At 44.0% G+C, this 18890-nt stretch overlaps 2 protein-coding genes across 2 annotated transcripts in view; one reads left to right on the forward strand and one right to left on the reverse strand.

Moving 5' to 3' along the window:
* ube2l3a (ubiquitin-conjugating enzyme E2L 3a) overlaps positions 1-18890 on the reverse strand; it is a 274466-nt gene that overhangs the window by 198452 nt on the left and 57124 nt on the right. The gene's annotated exons all lie outside the window — the stretch shown is intronic.
* rasgrf2a (Ras protein-specific guanine nucleotide-releasing factor 2a) overlaps positions 1-18890 on the forward strand; it is a gene marked incomplete at its 5' end in the record, with an annotated part of 53540 nt that overhangs the window by 14869 nt on the left and 19781 nt on the right. The window contains 15 exons of the mRNA XM_083983609.1: positions 625-731; positions 2985-3132; positions 3665-3754; positions 4695-4948; positions 5502-5581; positions 6601-6794; positions 8031-8140; positions 8242-8360; positions 9235-9398; positions 10691-10757; positions 10878-11014; positions 11115-11197; positions 14011-14259; positions 15837-15929; positions 18230-18738. Coding sequence (XP_083839735.1) covers positions 625-731; positions 2985-3132; positions 3665-3754; positions 4695-4948; positions 5502-5581; positions 6601-6794; positions 8031-8140; positions 8242-8360; positions 9235-9398; positions 10691-10757; positions 10878-11014; positions 11115-11197; positions 14011-14259; positions 15837-15929; positions 18230-18738 — 2404 coding nt within the window. The remainder of the gene's footprint in view (positions 1-624; positions 732-2984; positions 3133-3664; positions 3755-4694; positions 4949-5501; positions 5582-6600; positions 6795-8030; positions 8141-8241; positions 8361-9234; positions 9399-10690; positions 10758-10877; positions 11015-11114; positions 11198-14010; positions 14260-15836; positions 15930-18229; positions 18739-18890) is intronic.

Genomic DNA, 18890 nt, shown 5'->3' on the forward strand with positions numbered 1-18890 from the left:
AGGCTAATCTTTTTTTATTGGTGACCGCCAGTCTCCAAACCAGAAACGTTTGTAACAACACCAGAAAAAAGTCGCTGGATCTGTCGCTAGTCGCTTTTGACAAAAAAAAGTCGCCAAGAAGCGTTGGAAAGTCGCCAGATTTAGCGAGTTCGCGGCCGGTTCGGTGTATGGAGCGAAGCCGTGGTTGGCTGCTGCAATCTGCTCCAGCCGCTGGATAGGTTGGAGGAGTTTGTTGTGGTCACATGACTTCCTTTCATCACAGGAACACCAGAATGTACTGGTGACGAAATGAAATGAAAGTACTTAATTGTTGCCTTTTTTTTTGTCTTTTAGGTTGCCTTTAACATCTGGCCAGGGACAACGGAGGAAAACTAGCCTTGTTGGCTCTAACTCTGGCCCACTTACAGTTTTTCTGTTAACTCTGTTGATTAGTGGTGCACTGTCCCTATGAAACAAACTAATAAATGAAAATGAAATGAAATGTGTCACAGGGTGGGGAAGGGCGTCCGCTAGCGTAAACAGTGAAAAAGACAAAAACTCATCCAAACTGTTTTTTGTCTCTGAATGAGTGAACAGATGAGATTGATTGGTTGTTCTAACCCAGAGCTCTTCTCCTCTCTGCAGCACCACTTCCTGGTGGTGTTCGGACACGAGGGCCAGAAACCTCTGGAGCTGAGGACGGAGGAGGAGACCGACTGCAACGAGTGGGTGGAGTCCATCCAGCAGGCCAGGTGAGACCACACAGGGACACAGGGACAGGTGGACAGGTGGACAGGTGGACACACTGCAAAAACTCAAAATCTTTCCAAGAATATTCGTCTTATTTCTTGTCGAAATGTCTCATTTCTAGTCAAAACTAATCTCTTTCCACTTAAAATAAGACTCATCACCTAAAAAATGAACTTGTTTTTAGATCATTTTCATTTGTTTCAAACTAATTTTCACTTGAAATAAGTAGAAAAATCTGCCAGTGAAAGAAAGTTTTTTGTGTTTGTAATAAGAAAGAAAAACTTGCTCCACTATCAGATTTTTCTACTTATTTCAAGTGAAAATCTGCTTGAAAGAAGTAAAAAGTGTCTAAAAACAAGCTGCTTTTAATGTGATGAGTCTTATTTTAAGTAGAATGAGATTTGTTTTGACTAGAAATAAGACAAATATTCTTGTTTTTGCAGTGCAGGTATATACAGAGGGACAGAGTTTTCTCAAAAAGTTCAACTTGAAGTGTTTAATACGTGACTTCACACTCTAAATAATGTATTTTTACTTCAGTGAATTATTCAATCTGATTTTTAATTTGATCTCAGTGACACACGGTGGTTTGTCTTTCAGTTTAGTGTCTGTGAACCAAGCAGGACGACAGTGGAGCAGCTTAATACAATTATACTGTTGTAGTATTACTGTTGTAGGAGTAGGTGTGGAGCATTGACTCTTCTCAGTAGCGGTGGGAATCTTTTACTATCTCACGATTACATTCGATCCTGATTTTTGGGGCTACGATTCAATTCAAAATGGATTTTTGATTCAAAAGGATTAGATTCCTAATGATTTGTGCTTCAGTCTGTCGGTGTGAAAGGATCCTCATAATCTACTCCAGAATGACTAAAGTGTCTTTTTCACATTTATTGAGTTTTAAACATTTATCCATGCTTAAATGGAATTGTTGAAACTGTTGCATAAAAACAATATCACATATTGCTTTAGTAACCAAATGAAAAGTGCCTCTTTATTAAAATAAATAGTGCAGTTAAACAGCTGCCTTTTAAATTCTAAGGAAATGGAGGCCGACAGCAGCAGATTTGTTTCGTTTTTTTATTTTTTAAAGTCGATTTAGTGACATTTTATATCAATTCTGAATCGTATTAAATGAGAATTGTGATTCTTATGTGAATCGATTTTTTTGGCACACCCCCTAGTTTTTAGACACGGTGACAAGGATGTGGAATTTGATGCTTTTATTCTGAAATTCAACTGAAGGTGGTTTATAAAGAGAAATGTGACACAACAGTTCTGTGTTATTTCATATGAGAGAGAGAGAAAGAGAGTGTGTGTGTGTGTGTGTGTGTGTGTGTGTGTGTGTGTGTGTGTGTGTGTGTGTGTGTGTGTGTGTGTGTGTGTGTGTTGGGACGTGTTCTGCTCGCAGCAGTTCACATTTAGGTCACACTGGTGCTGTACAGCTACACTGATTACATCACAGACTTGATCTCGCCACTCGACCTCTATTACTCTCTCTCTCTCTCCCTCGCTGCAGCTCGTTCCTATTTTTATCTTCAAGTTCAATTTAACAAAAGGGATAGTTCAACATTTTGTGCAAATTGGCCCATTGCCATAATCCCTATAGTCATAGCAGTAGGTTCGTTACCTTTAATTGTTGATGCAAGCTATTTTTAGAACTCAAACTCATCAAATACACAAACCAACAACTCCACAACGCTCTGGTGGACAAGTTGTGAGCTGCACATTCACCACGCTATGAGATAATAACACAACGTTACCACACAGAGTTGTTTTAGAGGGAAATTCATGTAAAACCACTGATGCCGTGTTGCCTTCAGGGACAGTTTTTCATCAACAGTCTCTGTATTTCCCTCTAAAACAACTCTGTGTGGTAACGTTGTGTTATTATCTCATAGCGTGGTGAATGTGCAGCTCACAACTTGTCCACCAGAGCGTTGTGGAGTTGTTGGATTGTGTATTTGATGAGTTTGATGAGGGAAACCAAGAAATCCCATAATGAGCCTCCGTAGCGTAGCTCTGAGCAGCTCACGGCTCTGCTCCACTGTTCTAAAAACAGCTTGCACCGACAATTAAAGGTAACGAACCTACTGCTACGACTATAGGGATTATGGTGATGGGCCAATTTGACAAAAATGTTGACGATGACACGTTTTTTTGTCGTTGTTTTAATATGAAGTGTCACATGAATTGTGTGTGTGTGTGTGTGTGTGTGTGTGTGTGTGCGTGTGTGTGTGTGTGTGTGTGTGTAGCTACTCTGACATCATCATCGAGCGTGAGATCCTGATGCAGAAGTACATCCACCTGGTCCAGATCATGGAGACGGAGAAGGTGGCGGCCAATCAGCTCCGCACGCAGCTGGAGGACCAGGACACGGAGATAGAGAGGCTCAAGGCCGAGGTACACACACACACACACACACACACACACACACACACAAACACACACACACAGTGGGAGATGTTTGTGTGTCTGTGGGTCAGTGGCGGCTGGTGACTGAAAGAGTTGGGGAGGACAGGAGGAAGACCAGTCCACGGCGTCATGTTATTTTTCTTATAGGCCTATTCAATGAAAATTAAACAGTAAAACAATGTCTTACAAGATTTCTTAAAAACAACATCATTTTATTAAATCCTACTGTTTTCAGATTAACACAGGGCTAATGAAAAAGACAGAGCATTTATCATGGATGTGGGATGTAAAAAAAAAAAAGATGAGCTGTTTTAAGTGGATTTAGTGGATTTTCTTCCATAAAAGAGATTAAAAAGTAGCCTATATTATGAATGATTTGGTAAAGGTTTATTTCAACCAGTTACTCTTTCTTAAAAATATGTTGAGCTTCCTCTGGCCTCTCAAAAATAGAGGAGGACCAACCTCTATGGACCAGCCTCCACTGCTGTGAGTATTGAATATATCGTCTCTTCTCCGTCAGATCGTGGTTCTGAACAAGACGAAGGAGCGACTGAGTCCGAGCCAGAACGCTCAGGAGGAGGAAGACCCCGACATCAAGAAGATCAAGAAGGTTCAGTCTGCTGCTGTTGTTGTTGTTGTTGTTGTTGTTGTTGTTGTTGTTGTTGTTGTTGTTCCCTCTGATCAGTTTGTTTACTGTTAGTAACAGTGTGATGAGACTCCGCCCCTTCGTCTGTATGAACACGTCTTCACAAACTGGTTGTTTAGCTCCAGAGAAACAGAGCAAACATTAAACTTCTGAACAACATTTTATTTCATCCACAAGTTCAATTCAAAGCTACGGAAGCCTATTGCATAGTATTGCACTATTTTTTTCTGTTTTTCGCGGTAATTTTTTTCTGACTTATTGAGATTTCAAAATCCCACAGGAAGCTCCCACCTGCAAGTAACATAAGGACTGATTTTCAAAATAAAGGTGCTACATCAGACTGCTCTGATGTTTTCTGTGTGACTCTCTCTGAGTCTGAGGTGGAGTTCTGTAATAACAGGAAGTTTCCTTTCAATATAAAACCGAATTTACTCATCACCTAAAAATGAACTTGTTTTTAGATCATTTTCACTTGTTTCAAACAAAATTTCACTTGAAATAAGTAGAAAAATCTGCCAGTGAAAGCAAGTTTTTTGTGTTTGTAATAAGAAAGAAAAACTTCCTTTCACTGGCAGATTTTTCTACTTATTTCAAGTGAAAATTAGTTTGAAACAAGTGAAAATGATCTAAAAACAAGTTCATTTTTAGGTGATGAGTCTTATTTTAAGTGGAAAGAGATTAGTTTTGACTAGAAATGAGACATTTAGACAAGAAATAAGACAAATATTCTTGGTAAGATGTTGAGTTTTTGCAGTGCAGGAAGCCTTGGACATACAAAAAGATAAGCTTTCAATACAAAATAATTTTCAAAACAAAGCTCTGCTGTTATTTCCTGTTGTACAGAGGCTTGTCTTAAAAATAAAAGTCTACCACTGTGCCGTGGTGTGTGTGTGTGTGTGTTTAGGTCCAGAGCTTCATGCGCGGCTGGCTGTGTCGGAGGAAGTGGAAGCTGATCGTGCAGGACTACATCTGCTCTCCTCACGCCGAGAGCATGAGGAAGAGGAACCAGATCGTCTTCAACATGGTGGAGGCCGAGACCGAGTACGTGCACCAGCTCTCCATCCTGGTCAACTGCTTCCTGCGGCCGCTGCGCATGGCCGCCAGCTCCAAGAAGCCGCCCATCAGCCACGACGACGTCAGCAGCATCTTCCTCAACAGGTGAAGCACCAAACAAGAGTCTTTTAGGGCTTTTATTGTGAAAAACAGCTCATTGTAGCCTACACTGCAAAAATTCAAAATCTTACCAAGAATATTTGTCTTATTTCTAGTCAAAATGTCATTTCTAGTCAAAATAAATCTAATTATACTAAAAATAAGACTCATCACATAAAAAGCAGCTTGTTTTTAGACACTTTTTACTTCTTTCAAGCAGATTTTCACTTGAAATAAGTAGAAAAATCTGATAGTGGAGCAAGTTTTTCTTTCTTATTACAAACACAAAAAACTTGCTTTCACTGGCAGATTTTTCTACTTATTTCAAGTGAAAATTAGTTTGAAACAAGTGAAAATGATCTAAAAACAAGTTAATTTTTAGGTGATGAGTCTTATTTTAAGTGGAAAGAGTTTAGTTTTGACTAGAAATGAGACAAATATTCTTGGACAGATTTTGAGTTTTTGCAGTGTGTCCAGACTGTGGTTTGAATCCAGATGTTCTCCTCTTCCTCCTCTTCTTCCTCCCCCTCCTCTTCCTCTTCCTCTTCCTCCTCCACAGTGAGACCATCATGTTCCTGCATGAGATCTTCCACCAGGGTCTGAACGCCCGGATCGCCAACTGGCCCACGCTGGTCCTGGGTCAGTACAGAGACAGTCAGGAAATGGAAATATATGAATACAGACTTAAATACATGAAAAGAAAATACTTTTTGTCTTAATTATATATATATTCTCCTTTGGTCAAGGTCTTTTATTTTGAAAATACTTCACAAAAACAAGTTATTGGAAGGTTTACACACTGCACAACAGATTTAAGTAAACATATAGATGAATGTTAAAGATGTAAATGCTAAATTAACTTCAGAAATCTGAAGTGGAAATAATAGAAATCATCTTTTTATTGGTTTTTAATCAGATTAACATTCGTTGCTTGCAGAAAACAATGAGTTAAAAGATTAAAACCAAACCAACACGAGACAAAACAAGATGAAACAGTGAATAGATGAATAAATAATGAGGACAAACAGGTGAATGAATCAGTAATAATAATGTTGGAGCTGCAGACTGCAAAGTGTTTAAAGAGTTTGATCAGATTAAAGAAAAATATTTAAAAAGCTAATTTTAGATAAACAGATATTTGAGTTAAAAACAGTGCAGTGAAATGCAAGAGCAAATGCACAACTGTACCAATATGAACACAAGAATATATAAACATACACACATACTGTAGCTATATCTGCAAGAAAAAGGATGTGAACCCTTTGGAATCTCTTAGTTTTCTACATGAACTGGCCATTTAATGTGATCTGATCTACATCTAAGTCACAAGTCTAAACAAACACAATGTATTTAACCTGATACCACACAGACAATTATGATACTTCATGTCTTTATTGAACATTAAACATGTGGAAGAAGTGACTGAACCCTTGGGTTCTGGTCGAAGCTCAACCCAACGTTTCGTGATCACTGAAAATGTTGGTGGATGAATTGGTGGAGTTTCTTCTTTTGAAGCTGCTCTAGATGATCTAGTAGATTTACTTCAGTGTTTAGTATCCAATTTGCCAAAATGTTGAACTATTCCTTTAAAGGAAAGTATGGCTACAAATGTCAAACATTGCTCTGGATCAGATAAATCAATTGTTTCCTCCCCCTAGCCGACCTGTTTGACATCCTGCTGCCCATGCTGAACATCTACCAGGAGTTTGTAAGGAACCACCAGTACAGCCTGCAGGTGCTGGCCAACTGCAAACAGAACCGAGACTTCGACAAGCTGCTGAAGCAGTACGAGTCCAACGCCGCCTGTGAAGGCCGCATGCTGGAGACCTTCCTCACCTACCCCATGTTCCAGGTAGGTCGCCACGGCAACCAGCCCGCCAGCCCGCCATCAGTAATATCCAATCACCTAGCTGTTCACAACTACTTCCTGGTAGAAAACCAACATAAAATTTTTCACGTCATATCGCCGTTTAGACTAATCCGATGTTTGTAAAGTCTATAAATCCAATGATTGGATTTATGTGTGCACGTTTTTGTAATTAGTCATGGTTATCATAGATTAGCCGGGCTAACGGTTAGCTACCTGTTTAACTTTAATAACTCAGTGACTCAATAAACGCTCCATGAAAAAATATTTTCTCCAGCGGATATCTGAGTTCCAACATGACTGAGCTAACTGGAGTAGTTTCATGTCGTGTCCCACAACGGGAGGGTTTTAACCATAGACTGTATAAAGAATGGACGTAGCACCCGTGACGTCACCCATTGGTTTGGGTGAGTCTGTTTTGTGCCGCTACTACGGGGGTTTGAGCTGCGCCATGTTGGATTCTACTTGCCATATTTGGAGAGGTGAAGAGCCCGCCCACTGGCCTCGAAGCAGCGGTCTCCGGACCTGTCACTCAATGTTTCCGCGCCCTAATTGGCCAGAGTTTTAACCTGATAACAGTAAAATGGTAGAGTTTAAAAAAAATTCACCCCCCTCAGAGTGTGTGCGGGGGTAGAAACTATCGATTGAGACGAAAAAAATAAAATGTACCAGGCTGTAAATATGTTTTTTTAAGCTGTAAAGTGGGTGATTTTAACATGGGGGTCTATGGAGAATGCTGCTTTCTGACACCAGCCCCCAGAGGAAGAAGAGGGGATTGCAGTTTGTTGAACGCGGAAGTGACTTCACTTCTCAGACCCACAACTGCCCCCTTGGTTTTAACAGCTGACGTCCTGGTGTTAGCTTAGCTACCGTTAGCTTAGCTACCGTTAGCTGTCCCTGTCAGCTGCAGCCACTGCTTTCTAGACACTGTGATTCCCCCAAACAGAATAAATACAACACATAGCAACACAAAACATACACACAGAAATAGTAATGTTTCTTCAATCATTTCAGATTTGTCTAAACTGTGATAGTGGCGTGAAAAACACATGTTTTTTGTTGTTTGTTATGAGTTTAGCTAGGAAGTATAGCCATACCTAGCTAAACTCTCGTTCATTACTACTGTTCTCATTCAAATTACGTGCTGGTTTTCTACCGGGAAGTAGTTGTAAACAACAAGGAGATTCGTTCTTTAACCACCAACTTGTCTTTATGTGTCAGATCCCGCGCTACATCATCACGCTCCACGAGCTGCTGGCTCACACGCCGCACGAACACGTGGAGAGGAAGAGTCTGGAGTTCGCCAAGTCCAAGCTGGAGGAGCTGTCCAAGTGAGTGATGTCACAGCTCACATGGTGGTGATGTCATGGTGGTGGTGATGTCATGGTGGTGGTGATGTCATGGTGACGGTATGATGTCATCATGTGGTCAGGATGATGCACGACGAGGTCAGCGACACGGAGAACATCAGGAAGAACTTGGCCATCGAGAGGACGATCGTAGAGGGATGTGACATCCTGCTGGATACCAGTCAGACCTTTGTACGGCAAGGTGAGACTGCTACTCTTCCTCTTTACTCCTCCTCTTCCTCCTTACTCCTCCTCTTCCTCTTCCTCTTCCTCTTCCTCTTCCTCCTCCTCTTCCTCTTCCTCTTCCTCTTCCTCTTCCTCCTCCTCCTCCTCCTCTTCCTCTTCCTCTTCCTCTTCCTCTTCCTCCTCCTCTTCCTCTTCCTCTTCCTCTTCCTCTTCCTCTTCCTCCTCCTCCTCTTCATCTTCCTCCTCCTCCAATCAATCAAACAGCCTGGTCCGTCACGTTATTGTGTCCCCTCAGAAACACTTCTGTTTTGGCGCTTTTCCACTGGTGCGGCCCGCTTATTTTTCTTTTCCACCAGTCCTAGTAGGCTACCTAGTACCTGGTACCAGGAACTATTTTAGTTCCTCCTCGGCCCTGGTTCCAAGCAGCTGAAGTGATACTATAACGTGACGTCAGCCGACTGCCTTCCACTGATTGGACAGAGCGTCGTCGCGAGCGCGACGTCCGACATGAGAATCAAACCCGGAAATTTCAAAAACAGAGCAGCAACAGCAGCTGATCTGTATCAGACTGTTGTTGTTCCTTCACCTGAGTTAAACGATGCTGTGTGTTAAACCACTGAGGTCTGTTAACGAGCTGCAGACCAGTGAGTTTGGAGCTGATGAGAGGAGAGAAACAAGAGACACGGACAATGTGACCCCGCGATCACCCCCGTGCCAACCCTGCCCCCGTTGAGGAGGAACTAGAAGAACTCAGCTGTAGTGGAAAAGCTCCTTTACCGAGCCGAGCCGTGACTGGGAAAGTGTAGTGGAAAAGCGCCATAAGTGTCTTTACGTGTCTTTTCTTCAGTTCCAGTGAGTTGATGGACTGTTAAACTCTTCCCCCCCTTCAGGCTCCCTGATCCAGCTGCCCTCCAGCAGCGAGCGCGGCGTCCTCAGTAAGGTGCGTCTGGGCTCGTTGTCTCTGAGGAAGGAGGGAGAGAGACAGTGTTTCCTCTTCACCAAACACTTCCTCATCTGCACCAGGACGTCAGGAGGGAAGCTGCACCTGCTCAAGGTCAACAACTACTACAACAAACAAACTAACTAACTAACAACAACATGATCACAGATCCATTTGAGAGGGAAACATCTAAATGAAACTGGGGCTGAACGAGTCCCTGTCTGGGGTTGGAGACTCAGATTGGCCCTGAAAAACTCCCAGTTGGGGCTTGAGATTTACTCTGTGCTGATTGGTCAGACCCAGAATAGATGTGACGCCAAGATAAAGCCCCGAAAGAAGCTGCATTTTTAAAACCCAGTGTTATTAAAAAGGCATCTACATCCCGAAAAAAGACAGAATAAGAATATGAGAGTAGGAGCAGTAAAAAAAACTTTGATAAATACCCGATTACGTGTTTATGCGACAATTGAAAAAGGCGATTAAAAACCCAGCATTATTAGGGCTTGGAAAAAGTTGCTTTTGACCAAAAGTGTAAAAAAAGAAAAGAAAAGTTTTTTATTTCCTGCGACCAATCGACCAATGACGAGAGAGAGGACGGTTCCTGTAGAAGTTCCTACCTCCTCCTCCCTTTACCAGCAACAAACACAACTATCCATAAACAACAACACAAAGAAAAGACACGATACCAGTGCACTATTTGTATTTGTATTTGGATTCGGGCTTTTAAAAAAAACTTTGGATTCGAATTCGTATTCGGGAAGAAACCGGAAGTGGGCGCACTGACTTCAGCTGAGCTAGTGCTACGCCGAGCTAGATGGCTAACTTCCACTTTAGCTCTGGGCTAACTAACTAGAACGGGAATAAAATAATTTAATGGTGCGGCTCTTCTAGACTTTCCAAACGTAATCGGACTGAATGGATCAGATTCTGGTAGTGAAACCAGTCGTTTCGTGGGGGTTGTGAAACGTTTTAAAGCCGCTAGCTTCTTTTCCCATTATTGTCTACGAGAAAAATGCTAAGTTGTTGAACGGTGACTCTGGAAGTATCAGTGAGCACTTCCTGTCTACTGTGATGCAATGCATGCTGGGAGTTGCTGTTTCTTAGCAACCCTAACGTGAACTAAACAGATGAAAACAGGGTGACGCAGCGCTGCTGCTGGTGTTTGGCGCTCTACTCGTGTTGTGCTTCTATGGCGGTGCACCAACGTTAAGCTGCATTAGCGCCACCTACTGTGTTGGAGTGTGAACCAGAACCACCTGGTTCTGTTGCTGTTGCTGATTCAAATGGTTCTTTCTCTTTAGAAAAAGCTCCCGAATAACGAGGAGAAACTTCAGACAGCAAAACTATTCAGGATCAATATTATTACTTCCTGGTTTCACCTGTTGAACCTGTTCTCCCTCCCACAGACAGGAGGCGCTCTGTCTCTGATCGAGTGCACTCTGATCGAAGAGCTGGACGCCAGCGACGAGGACTGTGAGTCTCTGCAGCCAATCACACGCCTCCCTCACCTGAGCTGAGTTTACCTGAGCTCACCTGTGTGTGTGTGTGTGTGTGTGTGTGTGTGTGTGTGTGTGTGTGTGTGTGTGTGTGTAGACAACGCGGCCGGTCAGGGCTTCAGCCACCTGGAGTTTAAGATCGTGGTGGAGCCGCCGGACGCTCAGCGTTTCTCCGTGGTGCTGCTGGCGCCGTCCCGCCAGGAGAAGGCCGCCTGGACCAGTGACATCAGCCAGGTGAGGATGAGGAGTCAGAACGCCGTCGCACCGTCGCCGTGGTGACGCTGGCTAAAGGATCAGAGCGGTGACCGTGTGTTCCTTCCTGTGTGTTTCTCAGTGCATCGACAACATCCGCTGTAACGGCCTCATGACCAGCGTCTTCGAGGAAAACTCCAAAGTGTCAGTCCCACACATGATCAAGTAAGAAAACTGGACTTCATTTAATAATATATATAATATATATAATAATCTTATATTATATTGTTATAAATATATACATTAAAGTAAGATTTCAAACTGCAAACAGTGTTTTTGTCACATAACCAAGCAAACCAGAGCGATAGATGGCGCCTTTGACGCTACTGTCCATTGGAACGATACGTCAATGTGGCGGCCATCTTGGTCAGGGGAAGCCGTGTCTTCTTCCTGCAGAAGATACAAGATACAAGCGTTTATTTGTTTAAGATGTTTTGGCTTCACTGGTTTTTAATTAAAGTTATCATGAATAACTATATTATCATTAGATGTTTTTAGTACAAACACAATATCAGATATTATCATCACAGAGTTTGATGATCACACTGTTAAAATACAGTGTTTTATCTGTTATTTAATGAGGTTTCATTCAACTGTGTTCATGGAAGCCATCTTTACCCAGCATGCTTTGCACTGTGTCAGTGAAATCAATCAATACTTCTGCAATAATCTGAACTAAATCCATAATATTAATAACTAACCAGTAACTTTGGTTAAGTTTAAAAACATTTTGAATGAGGCTCCTTTAAACTGAACTGTAAAATAACAGAAACAATTCAACATTAATAAAAATAATCCTATAAATGTGATGTAATGTTTTATTTAAATTAAAAACTTCTTTATATTATATATTAGTTTATATTTGATCACAGGAAACTTCTTGTTTCTGTGACGCTGTCTGAACAGACCAGAACAATAAAGGAAGTGTCTGGTGTCGTCTTATTGCTCTGGACCTCTGAGCTGCACTGGGCCCACAAAATTAATGTAAACACACTGTTGCCCACGGCGACGAGCTCCTTCATCACCATGAACACATACACACACACGCTGTGTCTGTGTTATAATATAGTTCATGTTTTATAGGCTTCAACTTTATTTATGTCTTATGACAAATCCGTGGCACTACAGAAAAATACATTGATTTCTCAGGCACTGGTCAATTTGAGATTTTGTGCTGTTTTTCTTCCTTAACGCGTCTTATTTCAGACTAGAGCAAAGAAATGGTAGAAAATCCACATTAAAGTTTTTATTTTACTTCATTTTGTCTCTTTCATCAGTAGATTTCTCCTAAATTCACCAGGAGTTAGTGAAAAGTCTGTACAGGGGCTTTAAATTCATATATAACACTGTATTTAACATCAATGATACATGACTTCACATCTGTAAGTTTCATTATTGTTTATTTATAATCATTGATATGATATGTACACTGCAAAAACTCAAAATCTTTCCAAGAATATTTGTCTTATTTCTAGTCAAAACTAAACTCTTTCCACTTAAAATAAGACTCATCACCTTAAAATGAACTTGTTTTTAGATCATTTTCACTTGTTTCAAACAAATTTTCACTTGAAATAAGTAGAAAAATCTGCCAGTGAAAGTAAGTTTTTTGTGTTTGTAATAAGAAAATCTGTCAAGTGAAAATCAGCTTGAAAGACGTAAAAAGTGTCAAAAACAAGCTACTTTTTATGTGTTGTTGACCAGCAGACCATGACTCCGCCCCCTTTAGGAGGCCATGACTCCGCCCCCTTTAGGAGACCAGCAGAATATGACTCCGCCCCCTTTAGGAGACCAGCAGACTATGACTCCGCCCCCTTTAGGAGACCAGCAGACCGTGACTCCGCCCCCTTTAGGAGACCAGCAGACCGTGACTCCGCCCCCTTTAGGAGACCGGCAGACCGTGTCTGCCGTGTTTTGCTGTGTTTTGAATGCAGCATGCAGAGTCTTATTTTATTTTATTTTATTTTTTTATTTTATTTACGTGCAGATAACAAGACAAGACAGTGACAGTGATAGACAAACAAGATGACAAGAGACTCATTACGTGCGTGAGTGCGTATGCGTGTGTATGCACGTGTCCATGCATGACAAGATAACATAACATAACATAACATAACATAACATAACATAACATAACATAACATAACATAACATAACATAACATAACATAACATAACATGACATGACATAACATGAAATGGCTTAATAAAGCATAATATAAGACAAAGATGATTATTCTAATTCGAGTTGTGTATGACTTGGTTAAGTGAGATACAATAAACTGAGATATTGGATGAGAGTCCTATTTTAAGTAGAATGAGATTTGTTTTGACTAGAAACAGACAGGCCATTTGCCACTTTAGAGTAAACAACACCAGAATACCTAAAGTTATTGGAAGGTACAAAGGACTCGATAGAAGTCGGAGGTTATGTGATCTATGTAAAGACGACCAGATTGGTGATGAGTTCCATGTTTTGTTTGAATGCAAGAATATATGTATTGTATATCTAAGAGAAAAATACCTCCCTAAATACTATGTTTGTCGCCCATCTATGTTTAAACTAATTTTGTTATTACAGTCTGATAAAAGAAAAGTTATTTATAAACTAGGTGCTTTTCTGAAATGTGTTCTTCCTCTGTTTAAGTGATTTTGCTCTGTCCTGGTCAGAGATGTATGTACAAAGCATGTACAGCCTCCACTGCCTCTTGCTGTGTCTGATTATTTGTACAGTTTTATTGTTTGTGCTCCATACCACTTGCGTGGTCGTGAGAAAATAAATAAAGTAAAGTAAAGTAAAAAGAAATAAGACAAATATTCTTGGTAAGATTTCAAGAGTAAGAGTTCAATCAGATATTTAGAGCTCTGAGTATTGCTCAGCTTCAGAGTTTATTTCAGCATCACACCTGTATCCATCCGCCGTAGAACGTAGTCCCTGTTTGATGATGTCATCTGGGTTATTATGGTCTGGTCCTGTAGGTCTGACGCGCGCCTCCATAAGGACGACGTGGACATCTGCTTCAGTAAGACGTTGAACTCGTGTAAAGTCCCTCAGATCCGCTACGCCAGCGTGGAGCGACTCCTGGAGCGACTCACCGACCTGCGCTTCCTGTCCATCGACTTCCTCAACACCTTCCTCCACACCTACCGCATCTTCACCTCCGCTGCCGTGGTGATGGAGAAGCTGCAGCACATCTACAGGAAGCCCTTCACCTCCATCCCCGTCAGGTAGGGAGAGGCGCCACGGCAACCGCTGCACTTCATCCTCCTCACCGTCATCATCATCATCATTGTCATCATTCGTCCTCATCTTCATCTGATCGGTCACTCCATCTTCTCATTTTATCCTGCCATACTTCTCCACCTCCTCCTCTTCCTCCACTCTTCCTCCACCTCCTCCTCTTCCTCCTTCACCTGTTCCTCCTCTTCTTCCTCCTACTCCTCCTTCCTCTTCATCCTCTCTTCCTCCTTCACCTCCTCTTCCTCCTCCTCTCCTCCTCCTCCTCTTCTTCCTCCTTTTCTTCTTCCTCCTTCCTCTTCCCCCTCCTCTTCCTCTTCCACTTGTTCCTCCTCTTCTTCCTCGTCCTCCTTCTCCTCTTACTCCTCCATCTGTTCCTCCTCCTCCTTCCTTTCCCCCCTCCTATTCATCCTCATCTTCCTCCTCTTCCTCTTCCCTATCCTCTTCCTCCTCCTCCTCTTCTTCCTCCTCCCTCTTCCTCCTTTTCTTCCTCCTCCTCTTCCTCTTCCTCTTCCTCCTCCACCTGTTCCTCCTCCTCTTCCCTTTCTTCTCCTCCTCCTCCTCTTCCTCCTCTCTTTCTTCTCCTCCTCCTCTTCCCTCTCCTCTCCTCTTCCTCCTCTTCTTCCTCTTCCTCCTCCTCCTCTTTCTCCTTCTCTTCCTCTTCCTCTTCGTCCTCCTCCTCTTCTTCCTCCTCCTCCTCTTTCTCCTTCTCTTCCTCTTCCTCTTCGTCCTCCTCTCCTCTCACCTCCTCTTCCACCTGTTCCTCCTCTTCTTCCTCCTCCTCCTCTTCCTCCTCCTCTTCTTCCTCCTCCTCTTCTTCCTCCTCCTCCTCTTTCTCCTTCTCTTCCTCTTCCTCTTCGTCCTCCTCTCCTCTCACCTCCTCTTCCACCTGTTCCTCCTCTTCTTCCTCCTCCTCTTCCTACCCCTTTTCCTCCTCCTCTCCTCCTCTTCCTCCCCCTCCTCCTCCTCCTCTCCTCCTCCTCTCCCCCCCTCCTCCGCCTCCTCCTCCTCTCCTCTTCCTCCTCTTCCTTCCTCCTCCTCTTCCTTCCTCTTCCTCTTCCTCCTCCTCCCTCCTCCCCCTCCTCCTCCTCCCCCCCTCCTCTCCTCTCCTCTCCTCCTCCTCCTCCTCCTCCTCTCCTCCTCCTCCTCCTCCTCTTCCTCTCCTCCTCCTCCTCCTCCTCCTCTCCTCCTCCTCCTCCTCCTCCTCCCCCCCTCCTCCTCCTCCACCTCCTCCTCTCTTCCTTCTCCTCTCCTCCTCCTCTTCCCTCTCTTCTCCTCTTCCCCCTCCTCCTCATCTTCCTCCTCTCCTCCTCCTCTTCCTCTCCTCCTCCTCCTCCTCCCCCCCTCCTCCTCCTCCACCTCCTCCTCTCTTCCTTCTCCTCTCCTCCTCCTCTTCCCTCTCTTCTCCTCTTCCCCCTCCTCCTCATCTTCCTCCTCTCCTCCTCCTCCTCCTCCCCCTCCTCTCCTCCTCTCCTCCTCCTCCTCCTCCTCCCTCCTCCTCCTCTCCCTCCTCTTCCCCCTCCTCCTCCTCCTCCTCCTCCTCCTCCTCCTCCCCCCCCCCTCTCAGGGTGGAGCAGCATTCCTGTGACCGTCTGTCCATCATGTCTCTGTGTCCCGACTACAGTCTGAAGATCACTCAGCTGGCTCTGGACCAGTCCAAGTAAACACCTCATTCACCTCCATGTTGTGTCCGTGTGTACGGTGGCCCCGAGGGGTCAGAGGTCAAACCACTTCACCTCTATGTGTCCATGAGTACGGTGGCCCCGAGGGGTCAAAGGTCAAACCACTTCACCTCCATGTTGTGTCCAAGGCTGTGTTCGAAACCACATACTCCATACTACATACTGCCATACTGCATACTGCCATACTCTATACTACATACTAATCGATCATACAGTATGCAGAGCGTTCACACTGCTGCGTACTATGATAACCCACAATGCATTTCGCTCCTGCCCGAGCCGAAATCAGCCTCCCTGAAGCTGATTTCACTTAAGCTCTAAACTCTGTAAATATATAACTTCAGCAACATTTGAAACATTTTCAGGCGAGAAAGTACTACTTCGTATCCCCATGGTGTTGAAAAAATGACAAAATAACACCTATTTACAATTTTAGTCGGACGAAGTCGGACTTCTCTGGCGTTAGTAAAACCAGCCGTAGTGAGCACTGTACTTCCGGTTGCTGTGTCAAAATAAAGCACCCGTTGCAATTGACCATAAAGAAAGCCGTTACAATGACGTCAGTGCTCTTACTTTATAAACAGGAAGTGAACCTGTCCCCACTGTGGCTAGCTTGCTCCATTTTTCCTCTCGTCCGCTCGGCTCCTCCTTCTCCGTTTTTTTTTTTTTTTTTTTTCGCGGCAAGGAAGAGGCGGTCCTTGACGTCACGTTGCGTTGCATCTTGGGTAGTTTGAGTATGAGTAGTGACCTCATGATGTATACTCAACATTTCGGCCGAATCTAGTATGCATCCGGGAACTTCTCGCCTACTGCAAATCGCATACTGCGCAGTGTGAACATACTGCATACTCAAATCGTTAGTATGAGTAGTACGAGTAGTAGGAGAAGTATGCGGTTTCGAACACAGCCCTTGTGTACGGTGGCCCCGAGGGGTCAAAGGTCAAACCACTTCACCTCCATGTGTCTAGAGCTCTGTAAAAGAGAGTAGTGACAGCATTGGTCCAATGGCAGCGCCTCCTGGTGGAGGAATATGGGTTTTGCAAAAGAACTGACATCTCTGCATTGTTGGTGAATGAGCAGTGTGGTGTTTTCAATAATTTAAGGACATTTATAGATAACTCACGTTAATAGCATCATTGAGGATCCTTTACAGATAAACATTAACACATAGGAGAGTAAAAAAAAACAGTTGTCTACATGAATGTTTCAATCTACATTTTATAATAAACAAATTATAAGTATAATTTGATACAATACCCATATCCTGCCACTAGGGGGGCGCAGAACCCTTACCACGGGAGTCAATGGTGGTGTCCTTACTCTCTTTTACAGTGCTCTACATGTGTCCATGTGTACGGTGGCCCCGAGGGGTCAAAGGTCAAACCACCGCAGCTTCACAAAACACACACACACTAATATTTCCTAGAATATTTCCTAATAACATTTTATGGATGTCTAGTGATCTAAAGGAATGTATTCGTGAGAAAAAACGTGCTTTTAAAAATGGCAATGGAGACCAGCAGACCGTGACTCCGCCCCCTTTAGGAGACCAACAGACCGTGACTCCGCCCCCCGTAGGGGACCAGCAGACAGACCGTGACTCCGCCCCCTTTAGGAGACCAGCAGATTGTGACTCCGCCCCCTTTAGGAGACCAACAGACCGTGACTCCGCCCCCCGTAGGGGACCAGCAGACAGACCGTGACTCCGCCCCCTTTAGGAGACCAACAGACCGTGACTCCGCCCCCTTTAGGAGACCAGCGGACCGTGACTCCGCCCCCTTTAGGAGACGGTAGACCGTGACTCCGCCCCTTTTAGGAGACCAGCAGACCGTGACTCCGCCCCCTTTAGGAGACTTTAGGGAACTCTAAATCTTACCAAGAATATTTGTCTTATTTCTAGTCAAAACAAATCAAATTATACTCAGAGTAAGACTCATCACATTAAAAGCAGCTTGTTTTTAGACACTTTTTACTTCTTTCAAGCAGATTTTCACTTGAAATAAGTAGAAAAATCTGATAGTGGAGCAAGTTTTTCTTTCTTATTACAAGCACAAAAAACTTGCTTTCACTTGCAGATTTTTCTACTTATTTCAAGTGAAATTTTTTTTGAAACAAATGAAATTGATCTAAGAACAAGCTACTTTTTATGTGGTGTGTCTTATTTTAAGTGGAAAGAGATTAGTTTTGACTAGAAATTATACATTTTGACAAGAAATAAGACAAATATTCTTGGAAAGATTTAGAGTTTTTGCAGTATAGCTCTTCTTCTTCTCTTCAGGTCTCTGGAGCTGTTCTTCGCCACCAACCAGGGCGCCTGGGCCACCGACCCGTTGAACAACAAGTCTCCTCGTCTGTGCAGGAAGTTCTCCTCCCCCCCGCCCCCCCTCACCCTCCCGTCCCGCTCCTCCTCCCCCGTCCACGGCCGTAAACTCTCCCTCAGCTCGCCGCTCGGCACCAAGGCCGCGGGCGCCGGCGCCCTGGACCTGTCGGCCACGCCGTCCTCCTCCGCCGCCAACTCGCCCACGTCCGTCCACAGCCCGTCGCTCCTCTGCTCGCCGCCGCCCGGCGCCACACGCCCGCCCGGCGCCGTCTCCTTCTGCTCCTCGCCGCCGCCCACGCCGCCCCCCGGCGCCACCAAGGCTCCTCTGGACCTGAGCCGCGGCCCCCCCGGCTCCCCGGAGCTCAGCCCGGCCGCCGCCACCACCGCCGCTGCCAGCGAGGACGTGAGCGGGGAGCTGCCGCGCCTCGACGTCTTCTGTGGGAAACTGAGGAGGAGCATCCGCAGGGGTACGCACACACACACACAGACTAGGGCTGTCACTTTTTTAAAAATTGGGTTTGAACGAATATCATATGACCCGTAATTCGTTCGGATAAATTTGAATACTTCCCCCTGACATTTTAGAATAGAATAGAATAGAATAGAATAGAATGCCCTT

Source organism: Trachurus trachurus, assembly GCF_905171665.1.
Source record: "Trachurus trachurus genome assembly, chromosome: 12".
In the NCBI taxonomy this organism is placed as follows: domain Eukaryota; kingdom Metazoa; phylum Chordata; class Actinopteri; order Carangiformes; family Carangidae; genus Trachurus; species Trachurus trachurus.